The sequence below is a fragment of the Cololabis saira genome, chromosome 22 (assembly GCF_033807715.1).
Source record: "Cololabis saira isolate AMF1-May2022 chromosome 22, fColSai1.1, whole genome shotgun sequence".
NCBI classification, from domain to species: domain Eukaryota; kingdom Metazoa; phylum Chordata; class Actinopteri; order Beloniformes; family Belonidae; genus Cololabis; species Cololabis saira.
Genome location: NC_084608.1, coordinates 3422480 through 3444653, shown reverse-complemented (window position 1 = coordinate 3444653; position 22174 = coordinate 3422480). Strand labels below are relative to the sequence as shown.

General features: G+C 40.7%; 1 protein-coding gene across 3 annotated transcripts in view; it reads right to left on the bottom strand.

Annotated features, from left to right (window-relative positions):
- The window catches only part of ift74 (intraflagellar transport 74), a 30448-nt gene extending 28292 nt beyond the window's left edge, over nt 1-2156 (bottom strand). Inside the window, exons 1-3 of one of the 3 annotated variants that reach the window (XM_061713850.1) lie at nt 2078-2156; nt 1744-1963; nt 252-406 (exon numbers count right to left, since the gene is read on the bottom strand). In XM_061713850.1, the coding sequence (XP_061569834.1) occupies nt 252-371 (120 nt within the window). In that variant the 5' untranslated portion in view covers nt 372-406; nt 1744-1963; nt 2078-2156. The remainder of the gene's footprint in view (nt 1-251; nt 407-1743; nt 1964-2077) is intronic. The other 2 variants (XM_061713851.1, XM_061713852.1) reach the window with 2 other exon arrangements.
- Between the last annotated feature and the right edge of the window lie 20018 nt (nt 2157-22174).

Below are 22174 nucleotides of genomic sequence, written 5' to 3'. Positions count from 1 at the left end.
ACTACTACTACTACTACTACTACTACTACTACTACTACTACTACTACTACTACTACTACTACTACTACTACTACTACTACTACTACTACTACTACTACTACTACTACTACTACTACTACTACTACTACTAATAATAATAATAATAATAATAGCCCACTGCAGTGACAGGACACTGAACACACGTGTCTCCAGCTGAAGCACTGTGGGGGGAAACCAAAGAAAGTGCAGTATATTGAAGCATAAAGGTTTACCCCTGTGGGGACCCGGATGGCTGTGGGGGCTCGGGCCGTCGTCGGGGGCCTCCCAGCCCCGGGGGCCCCGCTGCGGCTGGAGGGCCTGCCCAGGCTGGAGGGGGGCCGCTGGCTGGACATACCTGCACCGGGGGGAGGACGGTTCTGTCAGGCTGCTGGGAAGTTCAAGCAACAGTTTAGTTTCAGTCTATTTGAACAATATGTCCGAGGGGCCGGCAGCCTGCAGGACAGCCAGGGACCCCAGGAGGGGGGTCAGCCCGGGACCAGGACCAGCTAGGGCTGCCAAGCGTCCCTTGAAAAACAGAATCGTCCCGTACAGGACTGTCTCAGAAAATTAGAATATTGTGATTTTCTGTAATGCAATTACAAAAACAAAAATCTCATACATTCTGGATTCATTACAAATCAACTGAAATATTGCAAGCCTTTTATTATTTTAATATTTCTGATCATGGCTTACAGCTTAAGAAAAACTCAAATATCCTATCTCAAAAAATTAGAATATTCTGGGAATCTTAATCTTAAACTGTAAACCATAATCAGCAATATTAAAATAATAAAAGGCTTGCAATATTTCAGTTGATTTGTAATGAATCCAGAATGTATGACATTTTTGTTTTTTTTTAAATTGCATTACAGAAAATAAAGAACTTTATCACAATATTCTAATTTTCTGAGACTGTCCCGTATTTATAAACTAAAGTACGTCCCGTATTGAGCTGAAAAGGGACGCACTTTGTCCCGTATTACTTTGAGAGTCAAAAAATAGTCATAAAACCAATGGAAAATGGCATTGAGCTGTTGAGTTTATAAGTTATTTTTTCTGTTTTACTACAGACTTTCTGTTTGCACTTTTGTTATTGCAATAAAAACGTGCACTATTACAGAATGGATGTCCTGCTTTCTTTCCATTGTTTTATATTAATTTATACTTGGTGATTTTTTAGCCCCTTTTTTGTGAGTGAAACGATTTTTTAACTATTTGACTCGAACCTGAATTGAATTAGATGCATATTTTTGAATGGCATGAACACATGGAAAACTAATTATTATCTAGCAATTCACTTTAATACAAAATAACAAAATGAACTGAATAAAATAAGTATCTTTCTTAAACAGAAACCTGTCCTGCTTAACTTAAAATTGTATAAATGAATATAAAACAACAGAAAGAAAGCAGAAAATCCATTCTGTAATAGTGCACATTTTTAGTGCAATAACAAAAGTGCAAACAGAAAGTCTGTAGAAAACTTGTAAACATATTTGTATCTCAAAGGCCATGAATGTAGCTACAGTTGTAGTAAAACAGAAAATAACTTATAAACTCAACAGCTCAATGCCATTTTCCATTGGCATTTTATGTCTATTTTTTGACTCACAGTAATACGGGACAAAGTGCGTCCCTTTTCAGCTCAATACGGGACGTACTTTAGTTTATAAATACGGGATATGATTCCGTTGTTCAAGGGACGGTTGGGAACCGTATTCTTACCTTAAACGCGGCTCCTTCGGGGTGTCTTCGTCGACGTTGTGATTAATTCCCGGTTTAAACTCTGCCTTTGTGATAAGTTGTTCTCTAAAAGAGGGAAGAATCCCGGAGGAAACGCTAGCATAGTAAAGCCTCCTGGAGACGGTGGTGATGTTGCCACGGCAACCTCCTTCTTCCCCCCGTAAATCCAGCCGGACGGCTCGCGGCTGCCCCCTGCCGTCCGCTGGTGGAAACACACGAGGTCGGCGAAACCTCCTGCAATGTTACTTTACAAATACAGTACGAGCCTATACATTTAAAATAGATACATACATTCAAAACCCAACTCAAAACTCACCTGTTTAAACTCGCTCACTCACTTTAACCAGTCACTGTGCACTACACTACACCAGTTTGTTTTATTTATTGATTTGTAGATAGGTAAATGCAACCGCGTTTTTTTTTTTCAAATTCTTTTTCTGTTTTCTCTGCTGTTTAATCACGTGGTCCGATGAGAGCCGCGGCGGGTCACGTGATTCATAGTTTTACACATCCATCATCCATTCATTCATCATAAAAATCTGTGAGTAAAAAATCCGAGCAGCTCAGTTTTCTGGAGGGGAGAATTCGTTACAGTTAATATTCATTACAGTATATAATAATATAGTATATCACATAATAGTATCGTATATCAGAAAGAGTTTGCGCATGCGTACGTGGGCCATCGTGAGCGGGGATAGGGTGCGCACGCGCGTAAATGACGTAGCTGAGGGCGTGGCTACACGTACAGGAGTTGACGTCATGAACGTTCCAAAGGTTATAAAAGAGCAAACGGAAAACTTTAGTCAGTTCTATTCAGACTGGCTGAAAACACACACGACAACTTTCTATCAAGAATAATGCAAAGCAGATTTAATATCTTTAAAATGAGCTCCGTCGGTAGGAGCACCGCTGAACATAATCAGGAGCTCTGTCTTCAGGAAATGAAGGCCATCACAGAAGATGCTATTGCAACGTTGCAGGACAGACTGTTTAAAAGGAAAAACAAAGAATCCACACAGGAAGATGTTTACATTGGGGAGATATGTCGAACAATGGAGCTTACGCGCATCCTTTTGAAAAACAAGAAGCCCGTGTCCTGTCCCGTTTGTACTGAACAAGCTGTCAAACCAGAAAACAAGGAGGATAAAGCAGCAGAGTTGATTGACAGCTCGTCCTCTCGATTTCAGACTCTGAGCTACAAGCTCTGCAACGCTTTACTTCTGCGTTTAATTTCGAAATATTCCAAGAAGAAAAACAGAATTTATTTAAAACATACTGATTCCATCTGGAGACGTCTGACACACTTGGTGATAGCCAAGGTGGAGATCGGTGACCGTGATTTCATGATTATTGAAGAAAACATCAACGACATCGCCAAGGCCATTATAAGAGACCTTCTCAGGATATTTGTGACCCCGGAAAATATCCTGCGGGCAGTGATGAAACCAGACGACCCCATTTTTGATCAGGCTATCATCAATTTTCTTCAACGTGAGGTGGAAGCCAGAAAAAAGGAGAAGGGAAGACTTGCCAGGTTTTGTGAGTACATAGGAAAAGCTTTTTGCTGCCGTTAAGCTGGTACGTCCTGGACAGGTGGATTTCCCAACGGGGCCGGCTCTACGCAGGGCCGACAAACGGATGTCCTGCCCCCTCAAATCAAACTTTGAGAAGTGAAAAATCCGCTGATAGACACACGTTAATCAGCCCCCTCTTCTCTCATGTCGGTGCAGTGTGTGTCCTTTTTTCAGAGCATTTATTGATCCCCCAGAGGGGAAATTCACTTGTGCAGCAGCAAACATACAGGACTGTCTCAGAAAATTAGAATATTGTGATAAAGTTCTTTATTTTCTGTAATGCAATAAAAAAAAAAGAAAAAAATATTAGAATATCATGAAAAAGTATACTAGTAGGGTATTCAACTAATCACTTGAATGGTCTAATGAACTGGAAACACCTGCAAGGGTTTCCTGAGCCTTGAAAAACACTCAGCTTGGTTCAGTAAACTAAATCACCAGTCTGGGGAAGACTGCTGATCTGACTGCTGTCCAGAGGACCATCATTGACCTCCATCAGGAGGGTAAAACACAAAAAGACATTTCTCAAAGAGCAAGCTGTTCACAGTTTCAAAGCACATCCACAAAAAGTCTGTTGGAAGGGGGAAATGTGGCAGGAAACGCTGCACAACCCAGAGAGATGACTGCAGCCTTAAAGGGGACATATCATGGCATTTAATGTATATTTTAAACAGGCCTTGAATGTCTTAAAAACAATCTAAAGCTTGTTTTTTATACATAAATCAGAAATTCAGCCTGTGGGCCATGTCTATAGTTTTACCGCTTCTAACCCCTTTTTCTGTGCTCCATTCTAAGGGAAGGGGGGGCTATGATAATGAGGCTCTGTGCTGATTGGCTGCTTGAATGACGTGTAGGAGGGGAGGGAACAAAGCGTCCCTCCGGGGAGAAGAGCAGCGGCTGCGTAGTGTTGTAGAATTGATCAAAAACCAGTTCAGAAGTCCGCTCGTGGTATAGAGAGGTTTTAATCAGTTCAGCCGGCGGTCGACATGACCATCGCAGATCGAGTCTGTATTTGGTGTGTCGACCTCGAATGGTTTGTAACAAGCTTTTTTATACAAGAACAAACAACAGAATTAAACAAGTCAGTGTGACAGTCAGAGGCGTGGCCTTGCGGGGGGCTGGAAGTCTCGGCACTCCCCTGGGACTCGAGTGACGTTGTAACCAGATTCTATTACAAGGAGTTTAACAAATGCAGGAATACACGAATCAGGCAAGAGACAAAAAGTAATTTACAGTCGGATGTGAATCGGGCCAAATGTCATTATCAGACATTTGCCATGACTGACACAGACCTCCAAATCACCCCATGGGGTGCTCTCTTGATTCATGTTTGTTTGAACCAACTTCCAGGTGTCGGGATCTGCCCGGGGGGTAGGAAGTTGAGTAGCAAGTTGGAGCTTCCTCAAAAGGTCTTGAGTCCAGTTCAAAGCCCTGCACGAGGTAGGACTGGGGCGACCTCCCCCTGCAGGGGGCCAAGCTGTCAAAATTCTTCATCAGTAGCAAAGCGTGTCCACGGTTCTGCGTTAAATCGACGCGTACCTACACCACCAGTGTGCGTTGGTGTAACGCGGAACCATAAATCAACCTTTAGTCACCTCGTCTTCACACTAATTCACACAGGAAGATTGAATTTAATTCTAAACAGGTACACCACGGCAGGGCCGCCGCAAGGGGTGTGCGAACCGTGCGGCCGCACGGGGCCTCGCGCCCCAAGGGGCCTCGCGCTATTAGCAGTTTTTTTTTGTTTTTTTTTTTTCAAAATTTTTTTTTTTTTTTTTCGTTTTTTCCCTTATAAATATCAACAGTCACGTTCCATTACAGACCTAAATGTGTACTAGTCTGTGCATATCAATAAATATATGTGCAATGATGCGCGTGTCTGTTGTTCAATACAACTGATCAGACCAAGCGCAGACACAAGCTGCTCTGATCCAGACGGTGGAGTTGGAACAAACTGTCACACAATGTTGAGAGAACGAGACAGAATCAGGAAATTTCCATAAGAAATATAAATAAAAAACTAAAGAAGATGGAAGAGTTTAATGCCTCTCTGAAAGGCTCGTTTGATAAATTTGTTACAAAAATCACCGATCCGCCCGGGTCCCAAGCAGCCGCGGGGCCCCGCGTCGAGGCAAGTCAAATGATGATGAGGCAGGGGAAGGTATCCAGTATTTTGCTAATTGGAGAGTTAAAATTGCGCATATAGACACCCGATCCGACACGAAAAACCCCAAAAACTTCGCGCGCGCGCGCGCTACGCTCACGCACGAGGGCCCCCCACAGCCATTTCGCACAGGGCCTCGCAAATCTCCCAGGCGGCTCTGGGAGATTGAATTCTCACAAAAAACACTGAATTCTCACAAATGGGAACTTTATTGTTAAAATATATAAATAAAATGTATGCACTATTGCTGGCTCAGGAAGGACCGCGCGTCTTCTGAATGTGAACAGCTCCAGGTGCTTGAAAGATCTGAAACCACAGAAGAAAAATGTATTACGGTACTGAGCCGCCGGCCCCCCGGAGCCCCCGGGTTCAGATCTCCGGGCTCAGAGCTCCGGGTTTGGAGCTCCGAACCGGGGGGCCGGCTCCCACAGAACCCCCGGGTTCGACGGTCCGGTCCGTATGCGGCGCCGGGGCTCCGGAGCTAAGCTAAATACTTAGCCCATGCAAAGATCATACAAATATAAATAACATAAAAAAAAGGAATTTACCGCTGACTCGTGTGCAGTTGCCGGGTCCGTGCTGTGGGAACTGATCCTTTTATGAGGGTAAATGTCGATGCAAAACCTAATTTCTACTCTCCTTCGCTGTTCAAACAGCCACCGCTTCTAAACAATGGCGGACGCCCCGGCCGGCTGAGCTGGTTGTGGGCGTGGTTTCAGCAGCGGAGGAGACCGAGGGCGTGGTTTGCATTTTGGTGACGTAAAGAAAATGCACAAATCTAAACGGCCCGTAGAAACCACATGACACTGGGGGACTCTGTAAGGCGGGGGGGAGCAGACCTTGCAGATTTTCATGGGATATCATCTTTTCTGTGTTGGCAGGGTGAGGGGAGACCACTTTATATATGGGTCAAAGACGAATAAGGATTTTAAAAATGGAAAAAAATGAAATTGGCTAAAAATACCCATTAAGTCACTTTCTATCTTTATCAGAGTGTTTTGTATATCACTCAACAACAGAAATTTGTTTTAAGAATGCAATAAACATTTTTCAGTGAATTATATGATTTCTCCCGTGGGAAATGTCCCCCCTGGGTAACGTAAATGGTTTTCAAAATTAATTAAAATTTCTATCATTGTTGGCATTTAAATGTTTTTAGATAATTATAGTTAGAGCTCAACAAATAATTACTTCTCAGAAAACAACATTTTTATCAGAATTAATGTAATATATTTGGACATTTATAGTGAAATGGCTTCATTCGTTCCTGTTTGTCACACAATATTTAGTGCCAAAAAGAGAAAAAAGATGGAAAATGTCTTAAAGATTTTTCACAGTGTAAGTAAAAGGGTTGTTATTGTATCCTCACCTAAAAAAACACAATACTGTAATATAATATGAAATTTGGGTTGAATTATTTGACTGTGTCATTGTTACCCAGAATGACATGCTGTTAGCCAGGAATGACCACTGCACGAAGTATTTCATTAAAGGCTGTTTCAGGAACATAATTTGTAACCAACATAATACAAAGAAACTGACAACTGTTAAAAGATCTGAAAAAGTGATTTCTTCTTTTTTTTTTTTAAATCTTTAATTTCATGCAACAATGTAACAGCGACGTAACTATAAGAAAACACGTTCAGTTGTTTGTAACAGCATAGCATCAAAACATTCAAACAAGATTTTTGTTCAACAATGTCAGCGTTAAAGTCACCAAGTGACCAAGTCATTTGCAATGTTAAAATATTAAAATGTTAAAAAACTAGAGTTGATTTTTCTGAATGTAACAATAGATAATCACTTAAAATGCCATGGATTTGATTTCACAATAAACTCACCTAAAAACAACAAATCTTTCAAAGTTTCAGTTAAGTAACTGAGTTATTTATAACAACTACATTTTTAGTCTAATACAGTAAACCAAACTTTTCTTTTCATAAACCTGAGGTGAGATACCAAAAACTTTGGAAGGTTTTCCAGTCTTGGGGACATAATTTCGATGAGCGATTCGTATCCGGCTCAGGTTCTGACAGGATGGCTTGCATGTCAGATGCATAATAATACCTAGAAATAAAACAAATGACATGGTATACAGGTTTGATAAATTACCAAGATGCCGATGCTCCAGAAGAAATGTGCCCTACCATAAACATCACATCACCTTGCTTAACTAACATATTTTGCGAACAAGTGTAAACCTATTTTCTAATTCCTTTTTTAACTGATCTGCATAATCACTTTACTAAATCACAATACCTTTCTCTCTTTTTCTCAAGATACTCAGCCCTAGCTTGTGGCTCAGCATTCTTCCTGGCCCTGAAAAGTCTCTGCCTTTCTTTATTAGACAGTGGCATCTGCAAGGACAAAACTGACCCTTAAACATCATAAGCTATACTAAAACTTTATTAAAAAACATAAAGATTAGTTCAGTATATATATATATATATGTAAAAGATATTTATTAGATAGCACAGTTGAGAGAGACAGGAAACGGGTAATGTCCTGTGGTGCTATCATTGAAAAAGATAACAAAAAATGTCATAAAAGTTCCAAAATACATAATATTGCCTCATTAATCGTTTAATTAATCATTAATAATAATAAAAATATAACATTACAACATCAGTCAATGCCTAAAAAGCTACAGATACTGATAAAAATCTGAATTGATTTACATGTCCATCCTGGATAACAGAGGACATGTCCTGGGTAACAGAATATCTTTGTTATCCAGGGAGGACATATCGTTATCCAGGGGGGACAAAAAAACAAAATTTCCTTTATAATCAGGCACTAACTGGGTCTACTATATAAAATATTAGCTTAATCTTCAACACATCAATGTCATATTTCACATGAAATAGGTCATTTAAAAAATAAAAAAAATAAAAAATATTTTATTAGCGTTATCCAGAAAGACAAATGATTTGAGGACGTCAGGTACGACCGACCGAAAAGGTAAAATATCAACATTTTAAGAGAGACTTACTGACCTTGTGCTCTGTCTTGGGGGTCCTTCGGGGTCTGTTGGCTGATGCAACACCCTGCAATATGACTATCCACATCCAAATATGGTCATATATTGCCGCTTTAAGTGTGTTACCCAGGAGGGACATTTGGGAATCCAAAAGTAGGGACAAAAGTATTTCTTGAATAAAAATGTAAATAAGCTTAGTGTTGTTACTATATTTGTAGGTGTCATTACAAACTTCAACACAATTATGCCCCAGTGCATAATTAATGTTTTTATTAAGATTTTTGACATTTTTATCATATTTTTGTACATAGATTTTAAGCCCGGACGTTATCCAGGAGGGACAGTTTTGTACTTTTGAGCTAAATAGCTCCTTGAATTTTCATTTCTTATAGTAAATACTCCTGTGAATAAGTAAAGTGGGTAGAGTTGAGTAACAAAATGTAGTGTTTTAAAATTTTTATATATTTTTAACATTATAAATATGCTTCGGACACCAGAATTGACATGCCGCGTCTTTGACCCATATGTTAAAACAAGAAAACACGTGTTTTTTCACAATAGGTCCCCTTTAACAGCATTCGCTTCCAGAATTTGGGGGAGCTTCAAAGACAGTGGACTGAAGCTGGAGTCCAGGTATCAAAAGCCACTGTTCACAGACGTGTCCGGGAAATGGGCTACAATAGCCGTATTCCCGTGGTCAAGCCACTTCTGAACTCAAGACAACGGAAGAAGCGTCTGACTTCCCGGGTAGAAATTACCCGGGAAAGGAAAAAGATGACGGCTGGGAGTGTAAATGATAGCCGGCTATTTTAGACATTCACCGTTTGGCCGGCTAATTTACACATTGACCGGCTAGTTTGCAAAAGAGCCGTTTTTCTACATTAACCGTAACTTATACATACAATAATAAAACAACGGTTGCTCCTCTTGCATGTACTAAAAGCAGTAGCAGTGATGCTGCTGCTAGTACCAGTGCATCAGAGGCAATAGCTGGCATAAATACAGCAGTGATCAGACCAATAATTCCCTCTTTTATCCAACATATATCCCCTCCACCCTCACATAAACCCCACACCAAAATACAAACTTGAAAATAAATGTTAAAAATCCAGGGCAGCATGGAGGTTTCAGTGATCAGCACTGCAGCCTCACAGTCCACCTGTGGGAGTCAGGTGTTCTCCCCATGTTGAGGGGGTTTCTTCCGGACACTCCGGTCTCCTCTCACATCCCAAAAACATCAACTAGTTAGGTCAACTGGGAAATCAAAATGTTCTCCAATAAGTTATAAACCAATAAGAATAGCCAACAAATATTTACTGGATTAAACATAAAAAACAAGAAAAAAAATCAACAAAACAGAAATCAAGCAAAAAACAAGAAAAATCCAATAAAACAAAGACAAAAAAACGATCAAAAAACAACAAGCAAAAAAGAAAAACAAACAATACAAAACAACAAAAATACAAAACTAAAAAAAACAACAACCTTCTAATGCTATAAAGTTATAAACCAATCAGGATATCCAATAAATATTTACTTATTATTAAATATTATTAAACACAAAAAACAATTAAAAAAAAACAAACAAGAAATAAAATAGAAACAAACAAAGAAAATCAAAAAACAACAACAAAAAAACAAACAATAAAACAAACAATAAAAAAGAATTATAAAATTAAAAAACAAACTAAAAGAACCTTCTAATGCAGCCTCAGGGTTCACAGGTCACGTGTCTTTCTGAGCTGGTCCCAAGTCCAGATAAATGCAGAGGGGAAGGAAGGGCTTCTGACCTAAAACATGCAGATCACCAAAGATCCATGGGGATTGGTCAAGGACCGGGTTAACAACCCTAATCAATTATGATTGGAAATCAATAAACAAATCTGCAAAATATTCCCTATCAACCAATGAAAACCATTCTCCATTATTTTCTTTTGTGTGTCTGCATTTCCAGAGTAGAACAAGTCATCTGCCTGCTTTTAAGGTTAAATGATCCATGATCACACTTATATTAACTGTTTCAAGCTAAAAACACTTGTCCTCACTTTGAGTTTTTATAAACAGAATTTCAATTCTACGTTGATGCTCTAAAATCCAGAAAATCATTATCAACAAATCTCTTATATTATTTGGAAATAAAAATGTAATTTGAATTAACTTTTACAAGGAAAGGATCTCGTAAAATACGTGTAAGTGTTGTAAGTTTAACTGAACAGGCGTTAGGATGTTCTTGATCATGTGAAAATAAAAGATACAAGTAATAACAGTCTGTAACAAGTTCAATTGATTTTAAATTAAAACATTTATTCAATTATGCATTTGTACAAGATCTGAGTGTAGATGAGGAAAGGTCGGTCAGGAAAAACTTTGTCCCCAGGCCAAACTTAGTAGCCTTGCCCTGCCTTGGTGTGTGAGGGGGAGAGAGTCTGGGCTCCAATATCACATTTACCTTCCTTGAGGTCCTGCATGTGTTGTAGGGAGCTCACCAATGCCACATTATTATCTTATTATTATGGTTACTGTTTTTATAAACAATACTAATAAGAATTGTAGATGGCTGTACTTATAGTTATATATATTGATGTGTGGGCTTTCTTTCTGTCTGTAGAAAGGTAAATGCAACCGCGCTTTTTTTTCAAATTATTTTTCTGTCGTCGCTGCTGTTTAATTACGTGGTCCGATGAGAGCCGCGGCGGGTCACGTGAATTACAGGACTGTCTCAGAAAATGTGAGTTCTTTATTTTCTGTAAGTTCTTTAATAATAATAATAATAATGACTTGGATCAATATAGCGCCCTTAAGTTCTTTATTTTCTGTAATGCAATTAAAAAAAAATGTTTAATATTGCTGATTATGGCTTACAGTTTAAGATTAAGATTCCCAGAATATTCTAATTTTTTGAGATAGGATATTTGAGTTTTCTTAAACTGTAAACCATGATCAGCAATATTAAAATAATATGAATCCACAGAATTACAGAAAATCACAATATTCAAATTTTCTGAGACAGTCCTGTATATTTTTATACATCCATCCATCATCCATCCATCCATTATCTATACCCGCTTCATCCTTTGCAGGGTGACGGGGGTCTGCTGGAGCCTATCCCAGCTATTTTCAGGTGAAAGACAGGGGTTCAACCTGGACAGGTCACCAGTCCATCGCAGGGCCACATACATACAGACAACCAGACACACTCACACCTATGGGCAATTTAGAATCTTCAGCTAACCTACTACGCATGTTTCTGGACTGTGGGAGGAAGCCGGAGTAACCGGAGGAAACCCACGCAAGCACGGGGAGAACATGCAAACTCCACACAGAAAGACCCTGCCGGGAGTCGAACCAGTTCAAATCTTTTCATAATTTTTATTACCGTAATTTCTATATGGAAATATTAGCATTTTAGCTCAATAGCTTCCAGATCATTTGGTTAATTGACTCAAAATCAGTGTTGGATCATAGTACTACTCTGGCTGCATAGGATACGCCTCTTTATTTTTTATTTCAAATATGTTCATAATTTTTTTATACATTTTGACATTTAATATATATAGTTTGTTAGCTCCTAATCAACTTTAAACACAGTATATATGCTTATATCTCACATTTCATTTTGAAAACATGAAGTCAGGACAGCTTCAGCCTTTTTCTGTGTGCCTGTGTTTACTGTAAAGTCTGTAATACGTGCGCATTTGAAAACCCAGAATGAATGTCTGCCCAATATCCAACGTAAAACTAACTTTACTGCGGTCTTTTTGAGAATATTCAAAAAAGGAGAAAATCAATGTTAACTAAAGCAAGCAAGTTGAAAAGACAAATCGAGACTCTTATGCAAACAAAGGCCGAAGTGATTAAAAGGAACCCTGGTTATTAAGACTTGTAGTCCCTAATTAGCCACAATTGTTCTCTTATACTAAAATATGTTATAAGAAACACATAAAATAATCTAATTGCTTTAAAAATCTACAATGTTTATCACATATTTTGACCTGCGGGAGGCGCCATGTTTTACTTGCGCAATGCATTCTGGGGGCGATGACGTAGAGCGGTGGCTCTGGGAAGATAAGCCGCGTTAGTTTAACTGGGACAGGTATCTAAAACATGGATGAGCAGCATCTCCCGGCCGTGGAGGCTGACGAGGGAGCCCATAAGACGTCTCGGTTCAGGCAAACTGGATCAAAGTTCTGTGATGCACGGGAGATCTGCAAAAATGATCAAAGTGGTGCGCTACGCGTAGACGGCGTAGCCGTGGCTCTAGAGCCTGCAGCGCACCGCCACCCTCTCTCGCCGCCGCCGGGATGGAGACGCCGGTGGGCAGGATGCACGTTTGGGTGGGCATAGCCCACCCCTCTCCCCCCTAAAACCGGCCTCGGTGCTGTGTCCACCGTTTGATGACAGACCAGAGGCTGAGGGGACTGGCCCGGGACTTTGACGAAACGGGAGGCACAGACTTTGCGTCAAATAGGCAAGAACATCTTTATTTAATTTAATGATGCCAGATCTGGCTGGGGTTTTTATTGTAGCATCGGCTATCTGCTAGTTGAAACGTGTGGTCTGTTAGTCTATCTGAGTTTTATGTTGTTTTTATAGTTCATGCTTTATGGGGCTGTACTTTTTTTTTTTTTTTTTTACTTTTTTGTAGGTGCGCCGTCACCTTAATGTTCAGCTGTGTTTTGATCTGTGTTTCTGGTGCGCCGTCACCCGTTTAGCTGTGTTTTCATCTGTTTCTGGGTGTCAAAACAGTGGACGGGGGCTAGCAGGTGCCACCGTCTGACGTCACTACCCAGAATGCATTGCGGTGTAAACAACAATGGCGACCTACCTATATTTTCAAATTTTATAAAAACGAAGACATCAACAAGGTTTTTTATATCACATTGTTATAATTGATACCAACATTTATCTTTTAAGACCTACATGTCTTAATAGCCAGGGTTCCTTTTAAGGTAAAAAAAGAGTCTGAAACATTTCATGAGCATATGTTATGATGTTAATATGCACAGACAATTTATTCACATGACACTTCCTGAAGATGAGAGGAAAAGACAATAAGAATGGTTTAAAACAAAGTTCATGAGCAATGTGAAACAATGGCTGTCTGATGATGACGATGGTGATGATGACGGTGCTAATGCTGCTGGTGGTGATGATGATGCTGATGACATTGGTGCTAAGAGAGAGCTAAGAGAGAGAAGACCGGCTAAGCAGCCAACAAACAAACCTAAGGTGCGTGTAAACAAAGTTATCAATTGGTCCATTCACCACCGTGGCTAATTACTCACAACACTATAGCTGCGTCCGAAATCGCGTACATCCACCCTAATGAGTATGCAAAATGAGTATGCAAGAATCTTTAGTGCGTCCGAAACATTAGAACGTACTCAATAGTGTGCACTATCCATACTCATTCTGGAGAATGAAACCTCCCACAATGCAATGCAGCGGTATGCCTAAACAATGCATTTAAGTCAAATCAGTAATTTAAATGATACTTAAGGTAAGTAAGTTAGCAAAGTCTCTCAGATGGTAAGAATACAAGAGTAACCAGCACTGTAGCTCGTTTAAGGTTTTGCACAGTTCTTTCAAATAAATATTATGTCCAAAGAGGCTTACTGTACCTATTTTAAAAATGTTTGCACTTTATAGATGGTGACTGTATTCTTTAATGTGCATTGTTTTCTTATGTTGGCTTTTGGAGTCACGGGTTATTGTAGAATCAAACAAGTCAGTGTTGGAACAAAATTTGTTAAAAGTAATGTAAGCTTTTTTTATGTACACATAAGTTCTGGAGAGGTCAGCTTTCTCTGATGATATAAAATATTCTACATTGTCAGTACCTCCAACCATTGTTGCACATGTTAAATTTTGCACAGTTTTGTAAAGTAAATATTTTGTCCAAAGAGGATTAAACTTGAAACTTTTTTGGAAATTAATACTGTGACTGTTTTGGAAGTTTTTTTTTTTTTTCCAAGATTAAAGTATGGAAATTTTCAATCATATTTGTATGTTTCCACTCCTGTGTGTTCTGTGTTGTGACTAGTAGGTTTATTTTTCCTTACAGTGTAAGTAATTACAAATGTGTGTGTTTGCTTGTGCATGTGCGCGTGCATATGTGTGTGCGCAGGCGCCCCTACTCACACTTCATGCCACCCCTGTATAAGTCAGTGCCCCACTGGTGCCACCCCTGTCAAAAAAAGTCTGGACACGCCCCTGAAACACAACCATCGTATCTAATCAATTAAAGGGGCGATACTTTCCTCTGTTAGTGAAATACTATCACGTGAATTTTTTTGATGTGCCAGGGACAGACGAGAAGACAGAGCAGCTGATCCGCTGGCGAACAGTCAATAACAGCCAGTTCTCAGGCAAGCGCAACGCTGCTGTGAAAGGATTTGAGTAAGTTCAATGAAGCAGCTAGTGTATGCCAGGGTTCCATATGATCTTCAGAGAGAATTCGGTTTAATTTGGTTAACTATTAGGTCCATGATTGAAATCTAAGTGGCCTGAAAGTCTTCATTTTGACATGATCGCTCATGTGCCCTGCTCTTTCTTGTGTGATCTTGATTAGACATTTTTACGAAGTAGGGCAACACGAGACTCCTGTTACAGCCTGTTATTTCTCTAATGGTCAAGACTGTCTAATGTAGAATATAAACTGGTCCATAATAATTATGATAACTTTTTTTGTGTTTCCTTCAGGACTTTCTTGAAAGAGACTGGCCTGCAGGGAGTCCTCACTCCTGCCTGGGTGGAAAAAAAAAGGGAAAACCTGAAACAAAAGTACAAAGTAAGTTGTAAGTTATGTTGGTCAAATAGTAGTCACAACAGTGAGGTCTGGAAGAGCTCATTTTCATGTTTGATATATTTGCTTTTATAGGAGTTGAAATGTCCCGCCACAGGTGTCAGCACAGAGGGTGGTGAGGATACAGCAGCATCCTGGAAATGGTTCAGGGCCATGGATGAGGCGCTTGGGGACCCTCCATCGCTCCACCTGTCCCTCCATCGCTCCACCTGTCCCTCCATCACTCCACCTGTCCTCATGGCCTCCGCCAGCACAGATGCTGCTGTATACTCACCACCCTCCACTACTGACAGCAGGGAGGAGGTTGAGACCCCTGTACGGAGGAAGAGGAGGATAGATCTCCTCCAGTATATGAGTGAGTTGCAGGAGAGAAGGGATGAGCAAGAGAGGGAGGCGCAGAAGAGAGAGGAAAGGATGATGAGAGAAGTGGCAGAAAGAGAAAAAAGAAGAGAGAAGGAAGCAGTGGAGAGAGAAGAAGCAAGAGAGAGGATAGAAGAGATAATGAGACAAAGGAGAGAGAGGAGCGATTTATTAAATTTATGGAAATCATTGCAAAAAATTAGATATGTGAATAAATTCAATTTGTAAATAGGAATGAATAGCTAAAAATCAAAAGTGTAAATAGTTCAGCATGTTGTATTCATTGTCAGTCATTGTCTATGTAGTATGGAGGATTTTTTGTGCCAAAATTAAATAAATAAATACATCATTAATTAATTAAATTGGGAATGAAATATATCATTAATTAATTAAATGTGTCATTAATTAATTAAAATTAGAATGAAATTTGTCATTAATTAATTAAAATACAATTCATTTTAAGTAAAAATATATATTTATTGTTTCAGCATTTAATTAATTAATGACACATTTAATTAATGATTTCGTGTTGCGTGAGAATCATGAAATGTAAAACTGCATTTAATTAATTAATGACACATTTAATTAATGATTTCGTGTTGCTGAATCATGAAATGTAAATGTAAAACTGTCAGTTTCACTCGTCAAACTCAGTGGGCGGAGCTAACGCAAATCTAGTGGAATCCACTGCTTTGGTCTGAAACTGGAGGTAGAAGCCTTTCTAAACATGACAGCTGTGAGTTGCGTGTTGTAGAGAGTGATGCAGCAGCAGGTATCTGCTGTGACAGAGCCGCTGGAGCCGGAGGAGTTCTGCTCAGAGCTTCTTCAGTTAAACTCGCTGCTTCTCTCAGCAGCGTAGGCTATGTACAATCTCTGATGTCACGTCAAAAACTATTATTTGTAGTTTAAGTGTTGCAAATTCACATTACAAATCATGTTTTAATAGCAGAAAAAAATACCGCATTTCCACGTACGGTGCGGGTCGCCGCGTTCCCTACGCAGTAGGTCTGCGTTGGTGTAACTCGGAACCATAAATCAGCCTTCAGTCGCGCTGAGAGCCTGAACCTGCAGCCCGTCAGCTCATCAGGAGGAGAGGTTAAAGAGCGCCGCAAAACGAACCAGCAATGAACAACTGGCAGCCCCGCTCTTAGAGCGGGGCTGCCAGTTGTTCATTGCTGGTTCGTTTTGTTAACTCTGAGCTTTGTTGGTTGGTTTGTTAGTTTGCTGGTGGTTTTGTTCTGAACACCTTTCTCTGTTTCTCATTTTGCTGGGACGTCGGGTCCCTCCGCCGAGACACAACTTTTGCGGTATGCGTTCATTGTTATGTCTAAAAATGATGCGCAGTGCCCACCCAATCAGAAACGGTACAGATATTTTGGGATTTTTTTATATATATAAAAAAATACATGACTTCACACAATACACGCGCTGGGTGACGCCTCCGCTCCGACGTCGTTGCTACGGCAACCCGTCAGATCAGTCAATGATGTGGCCCAGTCTGAACAGAGCCAGATCCGATTTGGACACTTGCTAAAAACAGTGTGGACAGTCAGCCCTGAAAATCGGATATGAGAAGGAATCAGATATGAATCAGATTTGCCTGCAGGCTGAACGCGGCCCTAGTTTATCGGAATGTGTCCCGAAGCCCTGCAACAATCCATTATGTGGATTCCATTTGCCTTGACTTGATGTGCAGGGGAACCAATGAGGTGTTTGGAATCCGCCCACTGAGTTTGACGAGTGAAACTGACAGTTTTACATTTACATTTCATGATTCAGCAACACGAAATCATTAATTAAATGTGTCATTAATTAATTAAATGCAGTTTTACATTTCATGATTCACACGCAACACGAAATCATTAATTAAATGTGTCATTAATTAATTAAATGCTGAAATAATAAATATATATTTTTACTTAAAATGAATTGTATTTTAATTAATGAATGACATATTTCATTCTAATTTTAATTAATTAATGACACATTTAATTAATTAATGATATATTTCATTCCCATTTTAATTAATTAATTATGTATTAATTTATTTAATTTTGGCACAAAAAATCCTCCATAATGTAGTGCATGACTTGTATTTTGTATAAAGAGTTCAGTAAATATGATTGATTTAAGATTCAGAGTTATGGTCTTTTCTAGTAATATTTTTATTTGTACAAACTCAGCATGAGAAATAAACTAATTTATCTCATTTTTACTCATAGGTTGATTTGGTACAGTGACTAAATGAATGATTCTCTTAACCCATGAATTATTACAGTTTCAGTGTAGTTCACTCTTCTTTCTTTTCAACTTGTATTACTAGTTTCCTAGTAACAAGTCAAGTGTGCCTGTTGCATTTGCATCTACATCAGTGGCGTAGCCAGAAAAGAGACATTGGGTGTGCACCAGCTAAGACTGGGTGTGCCAACTTTATTTTCAACAAAACGTTACACTTCCACAAACGTTCAAATGCATGTATATTCAACATACTAACAGTATAACGTGCTCTCAAATAAAATCAATAATATAAGTATAATATATATAATATAATAATAAGTGTAACGTGAGGGTTCGATAAGAGTTTTCCAGCAGAACTTTTACTGAAGCTCCGGCATCAGAAATCACCATGACAACCAACAACTTCCTTCTTTCCGACTCCATGTGACTAACCCAACCAATCAGGAGCCAGGATTTTACCTAGACCGAGGAAACGTACTGCCCAAAAAACACAAATAAACACAGTCAAAATAACTGTTTTAGCTGTTGTAATGGTATAAACATCTGAAACTGTAAACATGTAAATAATAAACCATAAATGCATAACTAATTAACTACATAAACATTGTAAATATTTTTTCTGGCTAAATTAACTTAATCTTTAAATCTTACATAAGTAATAAAATAACCATAATTTACGCGTGTCCTAAAAAAACATTACAAAAACATAACCACACAAACATTGCGTGCCAATGAAGCGAACACAGAGAAATATAACACTCACAGCTGTCAATTTAAAGGGCAAGACGACGTGGCTTGGCCTTGCATTTATAATTTCATCCCAGTCCAGTTTCTCCGCGAGCTCTTTTTCACACATGAGCAACAAGAGGCTACTCAGTCTCTGTGAGCATCGTCTCTGCTGATGCTCTGATCCTGTTGACAGCGGAAAAAAGGCTCCACAGAGCAACTGGTAACAGGCAATGTTATCAGAATATGAAGCAAACGGTTCATCTTGGGGAAAACCTCTCTGTCGCAGGAGTCTAGGACTTCAATAATGGACGGGAAGTCATGTCCGCCATCCACCTTCCGTTTGATTAGTTGGCTGAAAACAGTCACTTCAGGGTCCTCTAAATCAAATCCATAATAGCTGGGAGGGAATTCATGAAAATCGTGCACTTGGTGACAAGTTTTTGATATTTGGCATGGTGTTAGGTATAGGGTTGTCACGATACCAAATTTCTGTTTCGATACCGATACCAATATGTATTTCGATACTTTTCGATAATTTTCGATACTTTTTGTAAAAAGGTGGAACACTCTCAAATGTCAATATTTTCCTTTATTTTAAAGCAGACTTTATTAACACAAATGAATAAAATAAATAATTGGCATGGGATATTAAAATGTTCAAACCTTTAGAACAGTGTGAACAAGTAAAATAAAGCAATGCCATTCAAATTAAAGTCACCATGTTAAATAAAATACTGTAGCAGCAAAAACTCCTGCTTCTGAGTGGGTGGTGTCACCCTCTCTGAGCCAGGAGCACTAGACTTCTGTAATTGGGGGAGGGAGGGGGTACAGTGTTTTAATTAACATTGTCATTTTAATTTAAATGCCATTGCTTTATTTTACTTGTTCTCATTGTTCAAAATGTTTGTTTTGAAACTATAGGCCACATGAAACATTAAATGGGCATAACTAGAAAAATAAATTGAGGCTCATTCTATCATCTATAGGACTGTCTCAGAAAATTAGAATATTGTGATTTTCTGTAATGCAATTACAAAAACAAAAATGTCATACATACTGGATTCATTACAAATCAACTGAATAATGCAAGCCTTTTATTACAGCTTAAGAAAACTCAAATATCCTATCTCAAAAAATTAGAATATTCTGGGAATCTTAATCTTAAACTGTAAGCCATAATCATCAATATTAAAATAATAAAAGGCTTGCAATATTTCAGTTGATTTGTAATGAATCCAGAATGTATGACATTTTTGTTTTTTTTTAAATTGCATTACAGAAAATAAAGAACTTTATCACAATATTCTAATTTTCTGAGACAGTCCTTTAGGATAGGATTAGATATTGTAGGCTAATGGAATGTTTTACAAAAGTGTGTTTCAATATATAATATTAATTCATTAATATAATTCATTGCCTTAATGGTTTATAATATTGTAATGTGTGACAGACAGGGAGGAGACGGCTCGTACTTTCTTGCCAGTTTATTACCGAGCAGGAAAACAAACAACCAGGTTCTCTGACAATCCCAACGGCAGACTAACTCTCTAACGTCTAACGTCTCCGGTAGAACTTAAAAGGAACCCCTTAACAATAACAACAGAAGAAGGAAACCCCGGAGTTCTAAACCTCCCGGTGAAGGCAGAGAGGGTCGCTACACTACCCCCCCCTTACAAAAGTCCTCGCCCACGAGGGACCAATGAGCCAAAATGAAATAGGCAACTCGGCACACAGTAAAACAACATTCTTTTTTTTTTTTTTTTTTTTTTTTTTTTAAGAACAGGGTGGACTGCATTCCCTTCCACTGAGACTGGGGCGCATTATTGCCCGCTTCTGGAACAAATGGTCTCACTACAACCCAGTACCCCCATAAAAATGAACAAACAAAGTCAAACAAAGTCTCTGAAGCGGCTTGGCGGCCTCCTCTGCCTTTGCGGACGCACCGCCTGGGCGTTTGACAACCCGGGGAACGGGACCAAGGATGCAGCCTCAAATGGGGGAGACGGGGAGGGAGGGGCAGGTGAATCAGTCACTGATGGGCAGCGGACACCCGGTGAATCTGGGTTCCCGGGAGGGGGGTCTGGAAGAATGGGGTGGAGTGCTGTGGACACTGACTCAGGAGCCCACTGTGCTCCCGCTGAGGAACTCTCCCCGGAGTGAGACTGAAGTGAAGCGTCCCCTCTGTACGGGGCCAGTCTGTCTCGGTGGAGCGCCACCTTCCTCCGGGTGTGTGGCAGCTGCACTCGGTACACCACTTCTCCCAGCCTTTCCAGTATTCTGCCAGGGCCCACCCACTGGCTGTCTAGCTTAGGGCAACGGCCCTTTTTCCTCTGAGGGAGGTAGACCCACACCAGCTCCTCGGCCCGAAAATGCCTCCCGTGTGCCCTCACATCGTAATTCCGTTTTTGACGCACCCCTGCTCTCAGCTGTTGCGCCCTGGCAAACCTGTGAGCAGACTCGAGCCGGTCCTGCAGCCTGCTAGCATACTCGGGGCCTGGTGGCCAGTTTGGGGAATCTGGTGGCCGACCAAAGGCCAGCTCTGCAGGGGTGCGGAGCTCTCTCCCCAGCATGAGGAGGGTGGGGGTGCAGGATGTGGTCTCCTGCACCGCAGAGCGACACGACATGAGCACCAGGGGGAGGTGGAGGTCCCAGTCACGCTGGTGCTGAGAGGTGAGAATGGCCAGCTGCTGACCCAAGGTGCGGTGGAACCTTTCCACCAAGCCGTCGCTCTGCGGCCGCAAAGGTGTGGTGCGCGTTTTGCGTATGCCCAGACGTTCACACATGGCTGCAAACACCCGGGACTCGAAATTTCTCCCTTGATCACTGTGCAGGGCTTCCGGCACTCCAAATCTGCTGAACATGCCCTCCACCAGGGTGTCTGCAACAGTCTCTGCTTCCTGATCTGGGATTGCGTACGCCTCGGGCCATCGGGTGAAATAGTCTATGGCGGAGAGGACGTAACGGTTACCCCGGTCTGAGCGAGGTAACGGGCCCATTATATCTACCGCCACTCTTTCCATGGGAGCCCCCACAGGGAACTGCTGGAGGGGAGCATGGGAACGGTCAGGAGGACCCTTTCGCGCAGTACATGCGTCGCAGCGGCGACAAAAGTCCTGTACATCCCTCCTGCACTGCCCCCAGTAGAAGCCCTGTCGCAGGCGTCGGAGTGTCTTAGTGACCCCGAAATGCCCCGACCCGGCGGCTCCATGCATGGCCTTGAGCACCGCCTCCTTCAGGCCCCTAGGGACCACCACCTGCCACCTCTCCTCTCCGGTGGCTGGCTCCTTCCACGCACGTTGCAGGACCCCCTGACAAAGCCGCAGAGCCTCAAACTTGGACCACAGCCCCTTGGTGTGTGTGGAGAGAGCGGACACCTCTTCCCATGGCGGCCGCCGCTGAGCTTCTACCCACTGCCGGACTGGCCGTAGGTCTGCATCCTGCTCTTGATGCTGCCCCCAATCTGCTGTGTCAACGGTCTGTAACTCCCGACAGATGAACACTTCTGAGCGTCGCCCCTCAGCACAACTCTCCTCCTCCCGTAACTCTCTCTCACGGTCTTCTCT